The sequence below is a fragment of the Falco cherrug genome, chromosome 17, assembly GCF_023634085.1.
Source record: "Falco cherrug isolate bFalChe1 chromosome 17, bFalChe1.pri, whole genome shotgun sequence".
Lineage (NCBI taxonomy): Eukaryota > Metazoa > Chordata > Aves > Falconiformes > Falconidae > Falco > Falco cherrug.
The window spans coordinates 2,083,041-2,101,713 of NC_073713.1; the positions used below are offsets into that span (position 1 = coordinate 2,083,041).

At 44.4% G+C, this 18,673-nt stretch overlaps 1 protein-coding gene across 2 annotated transcripts in view; it reads left to right on the top strand.

The window, feature by feature from the left end:
- Positions 1 to 18,673, top strand: part of UBASH3B (ubiquitin associated and SH3 domain containing B) — a 75,610-nt gene that overhangs the window by 31,877 nt on the left and 25,060 nt on the right. The window contains exons 2-4 of one of the 2 annotated variants that reach the window (XM_027806716.2): positions 16,354 to 16,411; positions 16,990 to 17,176; positions 17,683 to 17,881. In XM_027806716.2, the coding sequence (XP_027662517.1) occupies positions 16,354 to 16,411; positions 16,990 to 17,176; positions 17,683 to 17,881 (444 nt within the window). The remainder of the gene's footprint in view (positions 1 to 16,353; positions 16,412 to 16,989; positions 17,177 to 17,682; positions 17,882 to 18,673) is intronic. The other variant, XM_005440206.4, reaches the window with a different exon arrangement.

Sequence of the window (18,673 nt, forward strand, 5' to 3'; positions counted from 1 at the left end):
TGCCACCGCTGCTGGCTTTCTGGAGTGAACCCCCCGCAGCCTTTCCTGGAGCCAAAAGTCCATCCTTATTGCTACTGCCATATCATGAGGCTTTTTAACTGTCCACATTTACTGCCACAAAAGAACAGATTAAAGCTGGAATTCAACTAGACAAGGAATAAGTGGAGAAATCTAGGCATAAACTGATGAAGAGCCACCAGAATGGGATGATGCAAATTCCCTTTCCATGTTGTCTTACTGTTTCCCACTAACAGCTGGCACTCAAAATATAAGCCACATTCTGCTCCCAGCAACCCAGATGGAGTCACTCCAGATCTGCTGTGAATCCAGCACAGTTTCTGGGGATTCCTGCCAGGATAACTGAGAAGAGCACATCCTCTCCAGCTCCCTTCACACCACACTGGAAGAGTAAAAGCGTGAAACACTTGTTTGAGAGGTGATAAAGCCCTGTGCTCACAGGTGGCCGGCCGCCTTATGCTCTTCTTGGTAGACCAGAAAGCCCCACTTTTGGTTTTGGAAGTGCTAGATACAGATCAATAGCAACAGGGAGAACAGTAGCTCTGAGAGATTACTTTGGACATGCAATTTCTTCTCTCTCAGGCTTTAGTTTCTCACCAAGGCTGCGTTGCACATGAAGGCTCTGACTATCACAGTGAGCAAATTTTTATCCTTCCCCAATATCAAGGGCTCCAGTTAGGTGTCAGAACCAGGGCTGGAGCTGGTAACGGATTTTTCCCTTCCTCTTTTAATGGAGTTTCGCATTTTCCTCCTGTGCCTAGGTTTACTGCTCCCAGGGAACACAGTCATATTGAAATACTACCAGAATATGTGATTGTAATGTAAGGAGATATAACAATAATCACTGATTAAAAAGGAAGAATGAAAAGAGTAAGAGCTGGTGGCAGGATTGCTAAATGCTGATCAGTGCTGTAAGACAGCCTTTGATTTTTTTAATTAATTATACATTCCCTCATACTTCGTACTGCTGTTGATTTAATTGGACTCCTTATTTTTAGACAACCACAGCAAGAGGAAGATAGGATACAGCTTTCAGAAGCTCAGCTCTAGCCTAATTCTGCCTCATTCAATGCCACTGGGAACAAAATTAGGCTAATGCTGAGCTCTTCTGAAAGCCTCGTGGTCTCGATGCAGTTTAGCACACTGCACGCTTATCTGTCTTGCAGGATGGAGTAATCGCTATGCAGTTTAGTCTGTCCACACGGGAATCCATGCAGAACCGGGCTTAGCATCCATAAATATCCCAAAATTTAATGCAGGAAAGAGTGCTGAGCAGCAGAAAATGGTACCGAGATCTGTCTTCTACCAACAGAATTTGCCCTGATAGTCACTTCAGCCTTGCTCCCTGAAATTTATTTGCACCCTATATAGAAACATGTCTGCCAACATGATTTGCAAAAATAAAATGTTAAACAAACTGCCAAAGGGCCAAAAGAAGAACATGCTGAGAAAGGTCTGTTTTCAGCTGCACCCTGAAATCACGTATTGCCACAGGTGAAAAGGACATGGGGAGACAGAGAAGACTCCTGCAGGCACACACTAATTCACATTTCATGGAACTGCCTTACCTGTGCTTCCCAAGGGTGTTTTGTGAAATTGTTGAGAGAGGTATGAGCAGCGAGAGGCTAGCAGCAGCAGGTCTGTTCAGAGAACAGGGAAGGACTGAGGAAAGGTTACATTACCTCACCTGCCCATAAGCACATGAAACAGCAGCAGCCAGCGTTGGGAGCACAGGAACCTGCAGATGCGCAGCTGGGAGGCCGTTATTCTGCAATATTTGTTGACGTTCTTGAAGCCTCAGCTCCTGTAGCTGTGGGATCCCCCAGACACATATGTCTTGTTGAAACACATTCTGGTCTTTTGGCATTCCCAGGATAGTAATTTCTGCAAAATTCTCCCAATGTATCTGCAACTGTGGCAGTATAAAAGCGCTTGTGTTTGTATACTTTATGCACTTTCAGATCTGAACTCTTGTACGGTCCTGATCTTGCTCACGCTTTCACTGTCTACACAAAAGCCCTGCCCTACCCTGATGAAGCTACAGCAGAAAAATGTGTAGAGCATGCCATAGCTGTCTTTGAACCTTTGCTGTCTTTGAACAACCAGCTCCAGGAATGCCAGAACTCACAAAGCCTCATTCTGCGCACATGTCTTTCTGATGGTTGATGCTTTTCTTATGCCTGCAGCATTTCTTAGGGCTTGCTTCTGTGAGAATCCTCTGATGTCTAATAACAAGTAAGCTCACCTCACGATCTTTTCCAGCTGGTGCATTCCTAAGGTTACTTATGGCTGCCCAAGAACCTATTTTACAGAAGCTGCAAGACATGAAATGTCCCTGACGGCTCTAAAACTCCGTCATACTGGGTTTAAACATACTGCTAGGTTCAGAAGTTATTGTAGGCAGTTGGAGACACTCACAGAGACACACACATGGATGCAGCACAGTCCTATAAGCCTCAGCTCCTTTGAGAACTAGACTAAAAGAAAGGCCTTGCTGCAGAGAAAAGCTTGAACTGTGTTCTCAGGATACCCTCAATTCCTTCTACTTAAAATTTTTTATTTTCTCTTTTTGCCTTAATCAGAAGGTCTCTTAAGTCTGTCTCCTTAGGGAATGCCAAGCCTGCAGCTGACTCTGGCTGCAGACTGTAGGGCTGCAGCTCAAATGAGCAGTGACTCCCTGAATGCATTTGCATTCAGAAGGCAGTACTGGACAGGATAAAAGCAGGGCTGCAGCTTTCTATTCCTGTGAAACACACTAGAATGAGTTTGTCTCTTGGAAGAATGGCATTCTGGACTCTAGAAGGGCTCTTCCAGCTCTTAGAGCATACTTACATGCATGACTTACCATACATGCTTTGCTATTAGACTCGGAAATTTACTGCAAATAATTATTCTTAACTGATACCTAGTATTCTCCCTTCTTGCCTACTTTTCACAGGGCAGCTCTTAAATATTTAACAAGAAGGAAGCTCATGTCAGTCTAGGTCTTCTGCCGTAATCACAGGAGCCTGCATAACAAATAGTCTTTAAAAACCAAGGGGACTTTATAACCAATCCTTATCCACACTAAGCACCTGTCACTCAATTTATAGCTTTTTCTTATTTCATCTCCAAAGAGCCCACTCTGACAGGGTAGAGAGTGAGTCTTGCTGTAAGCACGGCTATTATTTTGCAGTATCAATGCTGCAAGGTGCTCTTCCTGGGTACCGCCACCACCGACATGCCGTGCTTGCTAATGCTGCTGTTAGTGACAGCTGCCTGGCTAGCTAGAGCTGAAGTGGATCAGCGACATACAGCACGCAACAGGCTGCCTCATCAGCGTGATGGGAAAGAAAGGCTGCAATACTATTACTATTCCTTCTGCATTTAAGAAAAAAAATTGCACTTCTTAGTATGCTTTCAAGACATAAGACACACACAGAAAACAGATAAGATGGGGATCAGTTGTAAAAGATTTGCATCATGAATAATTTTAGAAATACACCCCCACACCAGTACTTACACTCCATTGCGGGGGAGTGCTACACTATGGCAGTGAGGTGATGCTAGTGTGTATGTGTGTCTGTCTGTCTAACAATACCTGCCTGAAAAGATCAGTCTGGATAACAAGGTCTTCAAGGCAAGCATCCAAGACTTGGCCTCCTACACAACCCTGGCAATAGGAAGCATGCCTCCACACGGGAGATGTTTCTGGTAAAGTGCTAAGGCAACATGCTAGCTCTCTTTGGTGGAAAATTCATGAGAAAAAGCCACTTCAACTCAGACAACACATCTCGTCTGAGAATCCTTATGGTCAAAACTCTTAACTAAAGGGAAGTCCCACATCTCCCACCATTTTAGGTACCTGTGCAATCACGAAACATCAGTAGTCATATTGGCTAAGCATATGAATAGAGGAGGCAGGGGCCAGGCTGTGTCTCTGATCCTCATACACACACCACCACCACCCCACCCCATGAGCTTTTCTCAGGCAAAAGAAGAAAGGACTATCTCCTTGCTTACTCCCAGTCCATTGTCCCAGTACCTGACTTCTTAGGTATCAGAAATTAAAATTATAATGGCAAGAGATGGAGAAGGAAGGAGACATAACTGGGCTGTGGGACACATTTCACATTGATTCTTGATGTGGAAAACACAGAATAGGAGTCCTTTATGGTTGGTGCTGTAAAGTTGGCAGGTTTTCAGCAGTGTGTAGCCTCTGGGAATTCCCATCCCTCGCAGTCGGATGAAACTGTGTGCTGAGCACTTTCTGAGACCTAAGGCTGCTCAAATGGCTCAGAAGAGACTGAAATGGTGTTTTCTGATCTATACAGTGTGGTTGTGCCCTTCTGAGGTGTCTGAGCTCCAGTGTGCCAGGTACTGGAGAGTGCTGCAGCTGCAGAGAGCCTTTTAGGATGTTAAACAGACATCATGGAGCACAGAAAAGTGAGGTTATCCCTCCACAAACATGAGAACTAAGCACTAGAGTAACCAGTGCGTCACGATACCTGCTAAGTTAGGGAGACCTTAATTGAAGGCTATGAACTGGGTCAAGGAGAATCCCATGGTGAGGGGACAGAGTGGGACCATGTGGGTGATGTGCTGTGCTAAAGGTTGCAATGGACCTTCGGTCAGTTATGCTGCTTTGGGGTTTTCTTTGTGAGGGGGCAGGAGTGTTTAAGTATAGTCCTGCTCCAGAAAATACATGTCCATTTGTTATTTGCTAACATCAAATCCTCAGGTTTTTGATGAGCTGAAAAAAGTTACTTCTATCATGGTAAATGCTTGTTTCAAAATCCTTAGAAATTCTGCTAGAAGAACACACCCAAAATAATTTGCAATACCCTTTCACCACATGCTTTGCAGAAGAGCAGTTGGCGTGTGCTTATGCCTCACTGAAGTCTGTAAGTACATGCTTGAAGTTAAATATATGCATAAGTACTCATTGCTTAGGGATAATTACTAAATCCAGGTCTCATTAAGGTCTTCCTATTTTCTTTTTTGTAATTCACTTACATATTCTGCAAGAGTATGATCAGATACAGGAATAAAGACTATACAGTTAGAACTGACAGGCCATTAGAAATCACGAAAATATGCAGGGAAATATTCCCAGTCTGTGGTAAAGTTTTCTCATTACATTCTTAGATTCTTCTTTATCTCATTGTTCTCAGTTTATCACAATTCTTCATTTCCTGTTCCCTTTTAGACTTCAAACATATATATTTGTAATGGGGCTTTTTTTTAACCCTTCCATAGTTAGTACTTAAACCTTTCAGGGACTTTTGGGTAGGTCTCACATACAAATTCCAGATTACTTAACCAGACACTACAAGGACACTTTTAATATATAATCTGGTATTAGAGTGTAAAGTCTGGCCAAGAGTTTATGAATTCTCATTGTTGTTAATGTTAGAACAGCAAAATAATTGTACTGTGTACCTTTATATCTTCTGCCACTTGAGGCTGGTAAAGGACAGATTTTAATTCGGCAATACTTAATTCCAATTTGGACATCCCACCTTACTTTAGTGTACAGGACACTTAAAAGCATCCTCATTTGCCCAAATTTCCTCCTCTTGCATCAAGAAGTAGAAGAGGAAGCCAAAGCTGAACTAACTTAAGAATCTCCACTGCAGTTTTTGTTAGCTTCATTTGACTGCAGTTTTCCTGATGTCCTGGTCTGCAGGATTACTTTAGAGAGCTCTCCACAACTAGCAAAGACTTCCATCACCTGAGGATTACAAAGCTATCGGAAGGAGACAAGTACAGTTACCCAAATTGAAATTCAGACCAGAGCTTGCTAACTAACTTTTTTTTTTTCCTCCAATGGAAACTTTGACATTAGCCTTAGCTTACTGGTTTAACCACATACTTCAGAATCTCTGAGGCAAGAGCCGAGACCTGTGCGCGATTTCTCAGTGCATAATGGGACCTTCTACTACCATGGCACTCCCAACGCCAAGACTATTCAAGGCGGGTGTTTCAGCTTTGAATCAGTGGCATGTGCCTCATCATCTGCTGCATTATCCCTCCTTTCCCCTTTTTCCTACAGCACTTTGGGGTTCTTGCCCAGGTCTCCCATGTAAATATTGACATAACACGGTCCTATCTGGATGGCAAGAAATAGTAAGTGAGGAATACTGGTTTTCAATATTTTGAAATATCTATACTACTGAAAACAACAAGGCTTAAAGAAATTCCTGAACAGAGCTGTCTAGAGCAGGAGGCTATTTTAAGTATCTCTTTTTGCCTTTAACCCACTATCTCAGCACCCCACCCTTCTTCCTTCCACCTTCCTTAATTTCTTAGACTTCCTTCTTGTTGCTTTGCGTGAGTCTATTTTAGGTGTGAGATCATGGTTAGCTTCTCGCTAAGCATCTACTTCCCATTTTCCGTCTCCGGGGTTTGCCTTTTCAGCAAAGTTGTGAGTCCGTTAGTATAAACAACATGCAGGATTCCTCATGGTAAACAGACATTGCCCATAAAGAAAAGAAAATAACTACTTAAGAAGAAAATAAGGTGACAGTATGAACACAGTTAGGTTCTTCCAAATGCAGGAAATAATGCAAAAACTGACTGGTGCAAAGGTTATCAAATTAAGCTTGCCAAGTCCAGCTGTCAGGGCATGGGTTTCTTAACTCTTCCATCTCTGGCAAACAATATTCAGACAAACCACAAAATATCATTCCTTTGATATTAACCATTGCCTTTTCTCTTGGTAGAAAGTTACTCCATCTCATGCACTGACCACCTTTAATATTAAATTCCAGATAGGCCCATGAAGCCTTACTGTGGAGCCCACTGTGGGATTTAGTTGCAATGTATTCCCTTCCCTCTACTAGATGGAAAGGAACTGAAACAGTCAATGGATTCGCCTGTGCAGGCCCCAGCCTGATGCTTCATCCTCTTTGAACAAAACTTTGGGGGTGTTCATTGTTTGCACATAAGTGGACAACATAGCCAAAACGTCATTGCTGCCAAGTCAAAGCAAGTTCAGACAAACATCCCAGCTCTCCTCATGATGATGTGCATGATACAAAGACCTGGACTCTAACCTAGAAGGAAGTTTGCATCACAAGGTTCATCACAAGATCCAAACTGAGTAGCTCAATGCTTTGTTTTCAGTCTTTAACTCTACCATGTTGATGTTGGTCTATGTTATCTCTACTTGCTTCCTCGGTCAGGCTGGGAAAACTTCCCCTTAGCTCTGGGGTTTACTCTGTCTCTGGAGAACAAGTCAACTCTCCACTGGCAGCTGAGAGGAGCTAAACCCACAAGGCTCCTACTAATAGGAGCAGCATATCAAACCCTCACATCACACCGAGAATTAGTCCCAGAAAATGAGGCCCTTGGTGGCCTGCAGGGCTCAAGTTCCTGGTATAGCCCAGTGTCACCGACTTCGCAGAACAGCAGCTTTCTGGCAAATTGTGCAACTGCGCCGCCCCCAAACTTCCTGTTTTGAAACCCCAAGAAGCTGGAAAATGTTAACACTGGCACTTTAAAGTGCTAGTTGTGGCCTTTTTTTTTTTTTTTCCATTCTTCCTAAAGATCTGCATGATACTAAAAAATTCTGAAGCGGGGCTGCCTTGAAGAACTGGGGGCAGAAAAGCAAGCAAATGTCTCTCCAGGGAGCCCCAAGCCAGGCAGAGTGTGGCATCCATAGGAAAACCATCCCCTCTTCCATGACCTGTGTGACATTAGGTAGCTCACTGTCTCTCCACCTCCCATCTCGCCCTCTCCAAATTGGGGTGTGTGGGGTGTGCTGCATAGCTGTGGCTATTGCTGCATTTTTCAGCAGCAGGTCCTGGTGCTGTGCTGGGCACTGCAGACACCTACTGAAATGGCAGTCACCGAAGACGAGCTGTACCACTTAAAGTAAGAGGCAATGTGACAGATGGAGAGGCAGGTGCTCACGAAGTGGCAGTGAGACAATTGCAATTCACGTGCCAAGCAGCACTCACCGGGCACCACGTGCAATAAGCAGCCACCTGGCACGGCTTCCCGCTCTGGCAAGCCATGTGGCGGATCCACGCTCTGCCTAAAACCCACCCAAGAAGGGGAAAAAGAGGCTCTAGCGATGAGGAGCTTCATACAGGAAACAGAGATATAGCAAATCTCTCTTCCATTCCAGCTCATTTCTGTATAGGAAGAGCAGCAACTAGAAATAAAAAAGCATCATGTTTGCCTTGAACGCTGCAAGAGAACTTACTTATTTCCAATCAGCATGACAACTGCTTCCTTTTCTGGCTATCACTGAAACTCCAGATGGTATATTTGAACATACTTAAACCTCTAACTTGGCTCCTTGCAAAGACATTGTCTTCCTGCTTAGCTAAAAATGTATTAATAGTATTGGGATGAAAGCTCCTGCTCTCCTGCACTGTGCTACTTGAATAATGAAATCTTGGTCACTCTGCAGCATTCTGGCTAGTATTAAAATGAGGTGGTTTTGATGGGGACAAGCCTCTGTTGAATGTGCTGCAGTTAAAACCACCATCTATTTCAATTTATTTGTATTATCTGTATTTGACTATTTTGCTAATACTCAGAATTCTGCAAACCTTTCACGCAGTGGTTATTACCTCTCTTCCTTAATCCTGTCACCCTTTTCCAGTGATTGCTCTGCATCAAAATTTTGAACCTTTCTGAATCAGTCAGCCAAGGTGCTGCCAACTCTTATGGTTTTACTGGGGAATTGTGAGATGTCATTTCCTTCAATCTCCGGCTTCAGGATTCCTGTTATTTTCAGAGACGGCAGCTCTTTATTTGGGTAGCAGTACATTTCTAGATTCACACATCAGGGGAAAAGCTTAAGGAAGTGAACTAGGAAGCCTGACAACAACTGTAATCCAAAACAAAACAAAAAAATACCATGATTATAAGCAAAACTAATGACAGGTTTTTGCATGGGAAGCTGAAGGGGAAAATAAAAGGACAGAGGAATTCTGATGGTGCGTGTGACCAGTTCAAATCAGCCAAAATACCTGCGCCTCATTCCTCCTCCATCACACAGGGACCTGGTGGAGAGGCTGGCAACTGCAAGCTCAGGATTTTGACATCTAAGCCCATGCCTCATAAAATTGCTGTACTGTTTTTGTTCTAAAGAAAATAATATCCTGTTTCCTTTTTAAACTGTGTATCTCTTTAAAAATATTAAATGGCTGCTACATTCCTGCCTTTATCCCAGACACTTTTTATGAGTCTGTACTTCCCTCTTCTTTTGCTTTAACAAGCTGGCTATGCAGAGGATTAGGGGAATGACAGTGCACATGGGCTAAAGAATGGGGGGGGGGGGGGCGGGGGGAAACAACCTTCAAAATCTTACATAACTTAAAAAAAATAAACACGTAAAACAGAGGCACACACCCAGGCCCTCACTCTTTGCACTTAAAAATCATCATCATCATCATCATGTGGCCAAACGGCAGTTTGCCAGCTGGACTGTCCTCTGAAAAAAGGAACATTTTAAATGATGGAAACTAGAAATACATAGCAGCATGTTTCCCAGACTTATTTCTGATGGCTTTTCCCATTTCTCTTTCTTTCCTATTACCAGAGCTTGGTATTCAATAGCTGGGAGTAAGCAGCCACCCCTTGGGAAGGAGGAGGAAGAGAACTACCGAGCCCCTACCATGCCGTCAGGCACCTTCTATAAACATTTACGTGACCTACAGGGTACAGCACAGTTTGAAATCTGGCAGTCTCCATAGCCACTGTGCAGTCGGGCAGTTCCCCGTACTCCTCTGAAAGTTCCTGTATTTCAGGCAAGACCTGGGTCTTTACATGGCTGTGATCTGCTTATAGCATTCGCTGACCTAAATTGGGGATGTTGTACCGAACAGCGTGTTCCTAAGGGGATCTCAGCGTATAGCAATGAACTCGTGTTTTGTGGAGGATGTGGCTGCAATTAAGAGTCACTCAGTTAAACATGAGGACTTTATATCCGCCAGCCTGCGCGGTATGCAACAAAGTGTAAGCTAAGGTAATGTCTGAAGGATTCGGCCAAAGCTCAGTAAAAGGAAGAAAAAGTAATTCTGCTGCTGCGCAATTACGTTAAGAGTCGTTTGTCTTGCAAAAACACCCTGGGGTTTTTGTTGGTTTTGTTTTTTTTCTCTTAACAAATTGCAGAAAAGAAACCTACTCAACCTCCTACCCTAAACAGGAACTTGATCCCTAGTGATATCTTCCTGTCCTGTCCCTATTTATAGAAGTAAGGTCACCTAAATAAGAACAGAAATCGTATCATATGATTTTTGGTGACCAACTGAATTCTGCATATTGAGAATTCAGAGGAATACATATGAATAGCCCACATCGAAAACCAGTTGGAAAGAACACCTCACTGGCCATTTTTGTGTGGAGAACAACTAACCACTTCATGAGACATGCAGTCAGTTATTTGGAATTTGGTTATCTTTCCCTACATCGAATAATCAAGTCATTAGATGGACAGAAATTTTGCTTGCAAAACTGTTCTACAATGTGCCATTGTTTATTGAAAGCCTACAATAGACACATTTCCACTATGGTACTGTTAATGGTATAAACAATTGATGAAAGCTGCAAAAATTAAGGAATCTGTAAGGGTCACTTGATGGGAAATTTGGAAACTCACACACACACAGAGCTGGGAATTTTACTGTTTGCAAAAAATTTGTAAATGCTTCCCTATACATGCTGCTACACAGCAGGGTTTGAATTCAGGACCTCCGGCACCACCACTGTTTGACATGTGAGCTGCGGGGGAGTTAACTTTTAGGCTTTTGACCTGTCCCAGGACTGACAGGCATGCTCCAAACGGCACCTGCAGCCACATCTAGAAAAGGCCTTTTTTTTTGGTCATCCCCTGGAGCCAGACAGTGTTTTGTTTTCTATTCTTTTACCATAAACCAACATAGAGTGAAAAAAGTCAAAGTTTACCTAGACATAGACACCTATTTGAATATAAGTTTACATAAATACATAATTTACACACACACATACAAGCAAAAATAAATGGGCCTATTTTATAATCCTAAGTAAAATGTTCCATTTGACAGCATTCTTCTTTCAAAACTCATTTGGTGTTAATTATGATCCATAATTCCTATCTTGTCATGTCAGGCAGTCCTTCGAACTGAACCTAATGATGAGGAAAGCCAAGTACTTCCATCATGTTTAATGCAGTTTCCAAAGTATCTTTATTTACACAACTAAATATTTTATGGGCCAAAGATTCAGGGCTACTTGAAATGATGAATTAATTCCTCCAAGGGGTTTTGTACATGGATAAGAAGTTTGTCTAGGCTTGAGGCATATAATGAAAGGGAAGATTTAGTCATTCCCTTTCTTTTACAGGCTGCCTCCATCCTTCCATTGCTCATTCACAAATCCCTCGGTGCCTCTGTAGGCAGACAAGTTGTAGGTGGATCTGAGGTAGAGGCTGCTGCTAGCATTTTCTACTGCCTCTGTGAGCAGCAACACGCAGCAGAGCAAGCCTTCTCTTACAGAGAGAGGTCAGCTCTGCCGACAGCAGAGTTTCAATCTCTGCTTATTATAGCAAATGGAGAGCCAATGGAAATGGGGAAATTCAGTCCTAAGCGGCAGCCAGAGGGGCCAGCTTTCTATGAACTAGACTTTGCTTCTGGAGAACAACCAGGCTGCGTGGCCCCAAGGGTTCAGACCAGCTGTGTGACTCAGCCTTGGTGTATTTGAACGTGTGAGGAGGAGAGGAGGTCGCCTGCAGCAGTCTCTGCTCGGTCCGTGCCTGAAGGGCCAGCTCCAAGGGCTTCAGCCCAGCTTGGCCATGATGGAGGCTCGGGACCCTGCACAGCCGCGGTGCACACACACGCATCTTCCCTGCCCTAGCACAGTACATGCATGTCAGCTCATCTCTGCCATGGGCATCAACATCCCAAAGTTTGCATACCTCTTCAGTGCTAAATTATAACGCAGGTGCAGATAAAGAAATATCTCAGATTAGTTCAGCCCAATCCCTTGCTCTTGTGCTGTTTGCATTAACTTGCCCACACGGCAGTTCATTACCAGGCACACTACGGCACCGTTGGCAGCCATATACACCCTCCTTTTTTAAACTAGACTAGAAAAAGAAAGCTGAGCGCTTACAGAGGATTTCTCTGTGTGGTGCTTCTGAGACTGAAGGTTCTCTTTATGGTTAATACATCATTCCACACTACAGTCATTTCCTCTGAAGTAAATGGAATTTTGCCATTATACTTTATGTTTATTGATATATGTTTCTTAGCTGAATTGACATTCCCCTGTTGCCTTTTTTTTCTACCCTGAAATTGCAGGAAACCAAAAATCCTTCAACAGTAACGAGTTAAGTTCGTTAGCGTGCAGAGCTGTGTACTCTCCCATTAAGTGGGCTGAGGTTAAAGTGGGCACCATTTCCACATTAATATGTATATGCCAGGGCAGCAACACCGGTTCTGCTGTAATGTTTCAGGCTCAGGGGTCAACTGTTTAGCTGGGATGCTTCCTAGCAAGATTTTGATACTGTTTAACCAGTGATTGAGCGGAGGAAGACTTTCCTTGTGACTTAACATTGAGGGGTGTCATAGGGAGGCCTTTGAGGTTGAAGAATCAAACCCATCTGATTCTTTGTGGTGGCTAAAATACTTGTGGTGCTTCTGGAAGACACTGCTATTAGGATCTTCTCCCTAAACAATCCATCTCCAGACCTGACTCCAACTGGACATGTCCCTTGCTGTCTGTTGACAATTGCTATTATGTGTTGCTGTGGATTGTTAAATGAGTTCCCTGTACTTCATCTCAGAGGCAGCAGAGGTTAAGAGATGGAGGAGCTGGGTGGCTGGAGGGACTAGTAGTGCTGCACAAAGCTTCTCACCTCCTATCTGAACCCTGCTGCGATTTTTGCATGACCAGAAATGGTTACTATGTGATGCTGGTTTGGTAAATTCTGCAAAATAAGTTATTTTGTGGCTTTTTCCCCTTTTTTGGTGCATCTGCATCACAAAACCACTTCTTACTACTAGCTACAATACTACAGCAACACTTGCTACCCAGCATGAGTAAATCTGAGCACCTAAGCCATAGCTAGTCACCTAATTAAGTGACCTGGTTTTCTCAGGAGCAGAATATGTCTTCCAGCTCCCACTGCACTCAGCAGCTGTGAAAATCAGGCCACTTTTGTAAGTGGCCAAACATAATTGTGATTAGTTTCAGGTACACAACTTTTATAAAACCTGATCTTGACGGGGCCTGGGAGCTGGAGCACCTGGCAGATGGGTCCTCTCCAGGTTCTGGCTGGTGGCAGCAGGGGAAGGTATTTGAGAGGAATGCAGTGCGTGCCTTGTTTTGTGACTAACCAGAGGCTATCAGTAATCATCATCATTCCCAGCACTAAATTAAAAAAAAAAAAAAAAAAAGAAAGAAAAAGAAAAGGTCTCTCAGCTTCAGGTCCGGTGATAAAAATATACTTTGGCTTTTGTTTGCTTTATGCAGTATTTCCTCCTTGCACTGAAAATTAAATTGAAAAGGGAGTTTATTGTCCCCATGGAAGAGATAGGCACCTTTTGAAACCACACATGAACAAACGTGTGGGGCCCAGCCTAATGTTTTCTAACGCCCCTTGGGGTCTCAGGAGTACAAAGGCAGCAGAGAAGGAGCTGCAGTCAGTTCCAGCAGAGCTCTATTGTGCGATTTGTTCCAAGGAAACATCAATTCGTTAAGTGAACAAGTCAACAAGGGTGGGTGGCAGAACCGTCTGTCCTGCTAGATTGTGCATGACTCCTTCAGAGTTCTGCTCTGGGGTCTGGAGAGAGTAAATAACAAGTGGGAGCCAGCTTGTTTGCCCTCACTTTGCAACAGGAGAAACTGCTCATTTCAAAGCCAGAGCTTTACTCGGAGGGTGTTTTTAATTCACTGCCTCGGATGCAACACAGACACGCACACTTCAGTGGCAAGATGTATGGTTAGGAGAGTCACATCGTAGTTGTGTTTTAAAGAGCATAAACAATGAAGGCAAGGGGCATGTGTGTGTGTGTGTGAGTGTGTGACCTGAGCAAAGGCAACAATAACAGAAATGGATGGTAAAACCAGGGTAGGGAAAATCCACAGGCTCTGCTGGAGGAGCAGTGTCCCTGAAAGGTTCTCAGCTTATGCAAGGGGAGAGCTTATTGCTCTTTGCTCTTGTCCGAACTGCTTTTCAAGGAAAAGCAGTGGCTGTTTTGCACAGTGCATCCGAGCCAGACTAGGGAAAGGTCAGCAAGATAGAACAGCCCAAACTACGATGTTGACCGCACAAGATACATCCTTCCAGAATGCAGGTGCTTGGACCAGCGCTCTGCTCATCTCAAATGAATGCTGGCAGATAAGGGCAGCAAAATGCTTCAGGAGGAAGTATTTTCATAATCACACATTTGCAACACAGCCCTTTTTTGCAGCATTATCTTTCTGCCTTCCTCTTACCCTCAAAATGAACAAAAATATGTATATTCAAGGGGTGGGGAAGCCATGGGCAGAGCTGAAACACAGCTGAGTCAACAACACATGTCTACGAGCTGGGCTGGTGGGTAACACTGCATATTCCTGCATGGTTATTGGAGTGCTTTTGAAAGTCATCACTGCGGACAGAAAGGGTGACAGAAGCGCAGTAAACATCCTACACAGCACTAAGGGCAGAAACATGAAATGCTGGAGGGTCCCAGCTGCCCGAATCCTAGAGCCATGGGTTGGACCCTGGAGTCATGACCCTTTGCCCTCACTTGGACACTCTTCCTATAACCACCCAGCAGCATCTTTTCACAGCAGATAACGCAGAGTGGGTACATACTACATTGATCTCGTCCCTTTGGTCAGACACATTCCCTCTAGCTTAAAGGTGTCAGCAAGTCTTTTGTGCTATTATTGAGTTGTAACATACCATATTTAGTAAGATTAGGTTATGGCTTGAAGCTGGCTGGTGTAAACTAGAAGTTTTCCTGTCCTCAGTCAGATTTTCTGTCGCTAACAGCAGGCAACTGAGACACGGCGTATAACCCACAGAGCAAAAGGGAGGCAGGTGCTTCAGCCGAATTAACAAGAGAATACAACTAGCTGTCACCTTGGTCAGTCCTTGGGCAGTACCCCTGCTCATGCTTCACCCGCTGAATGGTAGCCAGCGAGGCTTTACCTTCGGTGGGAGCTGCGCTGGCACCTGAATGCATCCCCTGTTGTCTAATGCTGGGAAAGACACCTCTGTCCACCAGTGCTGCGTGGTGGGTCTGTACAATGTAGATCCTTTTCTGGCACTGCCTACCTGTAGGATCCCTTCCCTGGCTTCATGGGACAGCTGCCTGGAGACCCCACTCTTGCCTTCTGTGAAGGCTTCTTCCTCTTCAGATCTTCCTCCACCCACACCGTTGTGCACGAGGGTGTGCTGGTTATTTAGATTAAACCAGCATCCCATTAATTTTGGCCTCCTTCCTGCCACACCTGTAGGACTTAGTTTAAGAGCAATAGTGCCCTTCTTCCCTTAAGTAGGAAGCTCTGAAGTCACCTATTCATGGGGAATTTGCCTCCTGACACCCAACAAAGGGCCTGACTTCTGCCTCACGACCCTAATGTTTCTATCCTTTTCTGCCTCCTTCATTCATAATTTTTGCTAAATATTCATGCCATTTGGATTCCAGGTGAATTCCCCATGTTGGCTGTCTCTAGTGTTATGAAGTGGAGCTGATGCAGGGCTGCATTTCGACGCTGATCTCTAGCATTTGGAAAACGCTATTACATGTCTACAAGTTAAACAGCACTCTGCTGACTTGCTCTGGAACTGGAAAATTTGCTGAACAAAAGACTTGGGGTCTTCCCAGCTGGAGTGAAAAGGGATTTATAGGCATCCTGAAGGGAAATGAGCAAAAGAGCACTTCCAACGTAGCAAGGACTGAGGGCAGCTAGCAAATTTTGGCAGGTTATTCTGACCTGAAAAGCTCTGGTTTGTGCCCCCTGGTGGCAGCTGGATTTTTCTTGTCCTTTTCTGGTCCTTCCAGACCCAAACCTTTTGATTTTCCTGATGAACATATGACCAACAAAGAGGTCATTAAATGCCAATAGCCTTCACTATCCAGAAGAACACCAGGCCAAGCAGGGAAAACCCAGAGCTCCGTGTCTCATTACTTTGAACAGGCTGCATCACTTTGCCCCTCGAACAATGTATGGTGATTTGACAGGGGACATGTCCAAAAGAAAGCCCCAGGGCTGAAAGAATCAGTCTGGAAAGCATCTCCTGCAGATTTTGAAACACACCGTTACAGCCCTTCCCCAGCAAGGACCCAAGTGCCAGCAACAGATCTGACTATAGCCATATAACCCAGCATCACTGAAATATTTTTTATTTTGCTCTCTCTCCAGACAAAAAGCACTGGCATCGACAGGTGGAAGAAGTGTTCAAGCAGCATGCGACTGGTTGGTATGAAGTAATAAATGTTAAAAAGAGTACAAGAGATTAGTGACTTTAAGGTTTTAGCCATTGGAGTGTTTAAACAGGGGCGTTATCTGAAAAGCACTAGCAAAATTAGTGAGACATTATTTAAGAGCTGTAAATAAGTAATCCAGAAACAAGCCTTGCCTGAGACAGTTTGTGATCTTCAGTAATAGCAAAAAAAAGGTGAGAGAAAGGAACCACTACTCTCTCCACCCTTAGCACCTAAACAGAAAACTAAGAACTGCCTTTTCAAAGATGTTGAGCAATTTCTAGCGCTCTCCTCCCTGTCTTTTGTACACCAAAAGTCAGAAAGGCAGAAGCAGTGACCCAGGTTAGATCTTCAGAGCCTCAGTCTGAAACTAAAACCCAATTTTCTTGTATTACTCAGCAGTGGTAATAGGTTGCAAGTGAGACAGTGCACCTCTCTGCCTGACCTGCCAGAGCTGATTTTTTCCATAAAGGGAGAATGAACAGGAATAAGGACAGGGGAAGCTGGTTTTGCTGGGAAAGAAAAAAAAAAAAAGTCTTAATCTTTCAATCTAACACTTCTTTCTCCCTGTCAGGCTGTTCTCCCATGTGGGTGACCCATTCCTCGATGACACCCTGCCTCGGGAGTATGTCCTCTACCTGCGCCCCACCGGCCCCCTGGCTCAGAAGCTGTCTGAGTTCTGGCAGCAATCAAAGCAGATCTGTGGGAAGAACAAAGCTCACAACATTTTCCCACATATCACCCTTTGCCAGTTCTTTATGGTAAACCAGAGCTCCTCTTTCCGTTGCCTTTATACATGCATTCATGAGCAGCCCTTGCCAGGCTCAGACTGGAGACATTACATGCTTCATTCAGTTGCTGCAGAAGGGTTTGTGCTCAGGAGCTGGGGCGGGGGGGGGCAGAACTGCCTGATGCCTGGGCTTGTTGAGGAGGTAATTGGTTTTTTAAGTGGGTTGTTTTCAGGGAAGAGCAGCAGCAGAAAACCAAATTTTAATAATCTCAAGTGATCGTTAACGCGAGAATGGGGAGGGGGGGTAGGAAGGTTACTTGGGGATATCTGATCCTGCTTTGACGACAAGGGAGGGCAGATGATTTCTACGCATACCTTTTTCTATGACCCTGTGCTTTTTCTCACTGCATTATAGCTAATGTAGACCATTCACGCCAACCCAAGCTTCCTTTCTCTACTGAGTGCACTACAGAGCTAAGCACAGGCATAAGGAGCCATTCTCCACCTGAGAAATGCTTGTCCTGTTTCTTTTTGTAGTGTGAGGACAGCAAGGTCGATGCTCTCACCGAAGCTCTGCAGGCCACTGTGATGCGGTGGAAATGCAAATTCCCAGCCCCTCTGCCTTTGGAGCTCTACACGTCCTCAAACTTCATTGGGCTTTTTGTCAAGGAAGAAAGTGCTGAGGTGCTCAAGAAGTTTGCTGCAGACTTCGCTGCAGAGGCTGCTTCTAAAGCAGGTGAGTGACTATGCTGGCAGCTGCAAAGAGCTCACAGCGCCGGCATTTTCAGAAATCAAAATTTTGATGGCACAAAGAAAGGAAGCTCATGAAGCCAATACCTGATTTTCAAAAGTGGCTAAGAGCCTGAGAGGAACACCTCACCAGGCGCTTTGGGTTTCAGTGCTTTTTCAGTTGAAAGATCACCTGACATTTAGTCTCAAGTGTTATCTCCTGACAGGGCAGTTGACATTTCGTGGTTCCTTAACCTTTCAGATAGACGGTCTGTCTGCAAGGCTGAGCGTTTCCTGCTTCACTCATTACCTCAAGCCACTGCCACAAAACTTTCCTCAGCCTTGTAAAGGCTGTGTTTGTTTTTTCGCCGCATTTCTGAGATGTAAATAGTAAACTGCAAGAGGACCCCAAGTTCCCTGGTAACCTAGGGGGGAACCTTTTAAAATCTCAGTACCGCCATGGCTGGCTCTGTTGCTGGGTCCTCTGCTGCTTTTGGAGGGGGGAACCCATCAGGAGCTAGGAGCAGGGAAATAAGCAGAGCACCCTGTGCTCTGATGGTCTCCGCTGCTGAACAGGCTCTCTGGGTGTCCTCCGATTACCTCCAAACTTGGAAGTCGGAACAGCATCAGAGCACCGTAATAGCTCCCTGACTAATCCTCCCACCCTCTGTCGCTGTAGCATTCAGCCTGGACTAGTCACAACACAATCAGTTTAGTCCTTCATTATCACAGGCTTATCCTGGAATTTAAATACATCAACACACAGCAACTTCTGAGTCCCTGGGATGTTTCTGTGCTA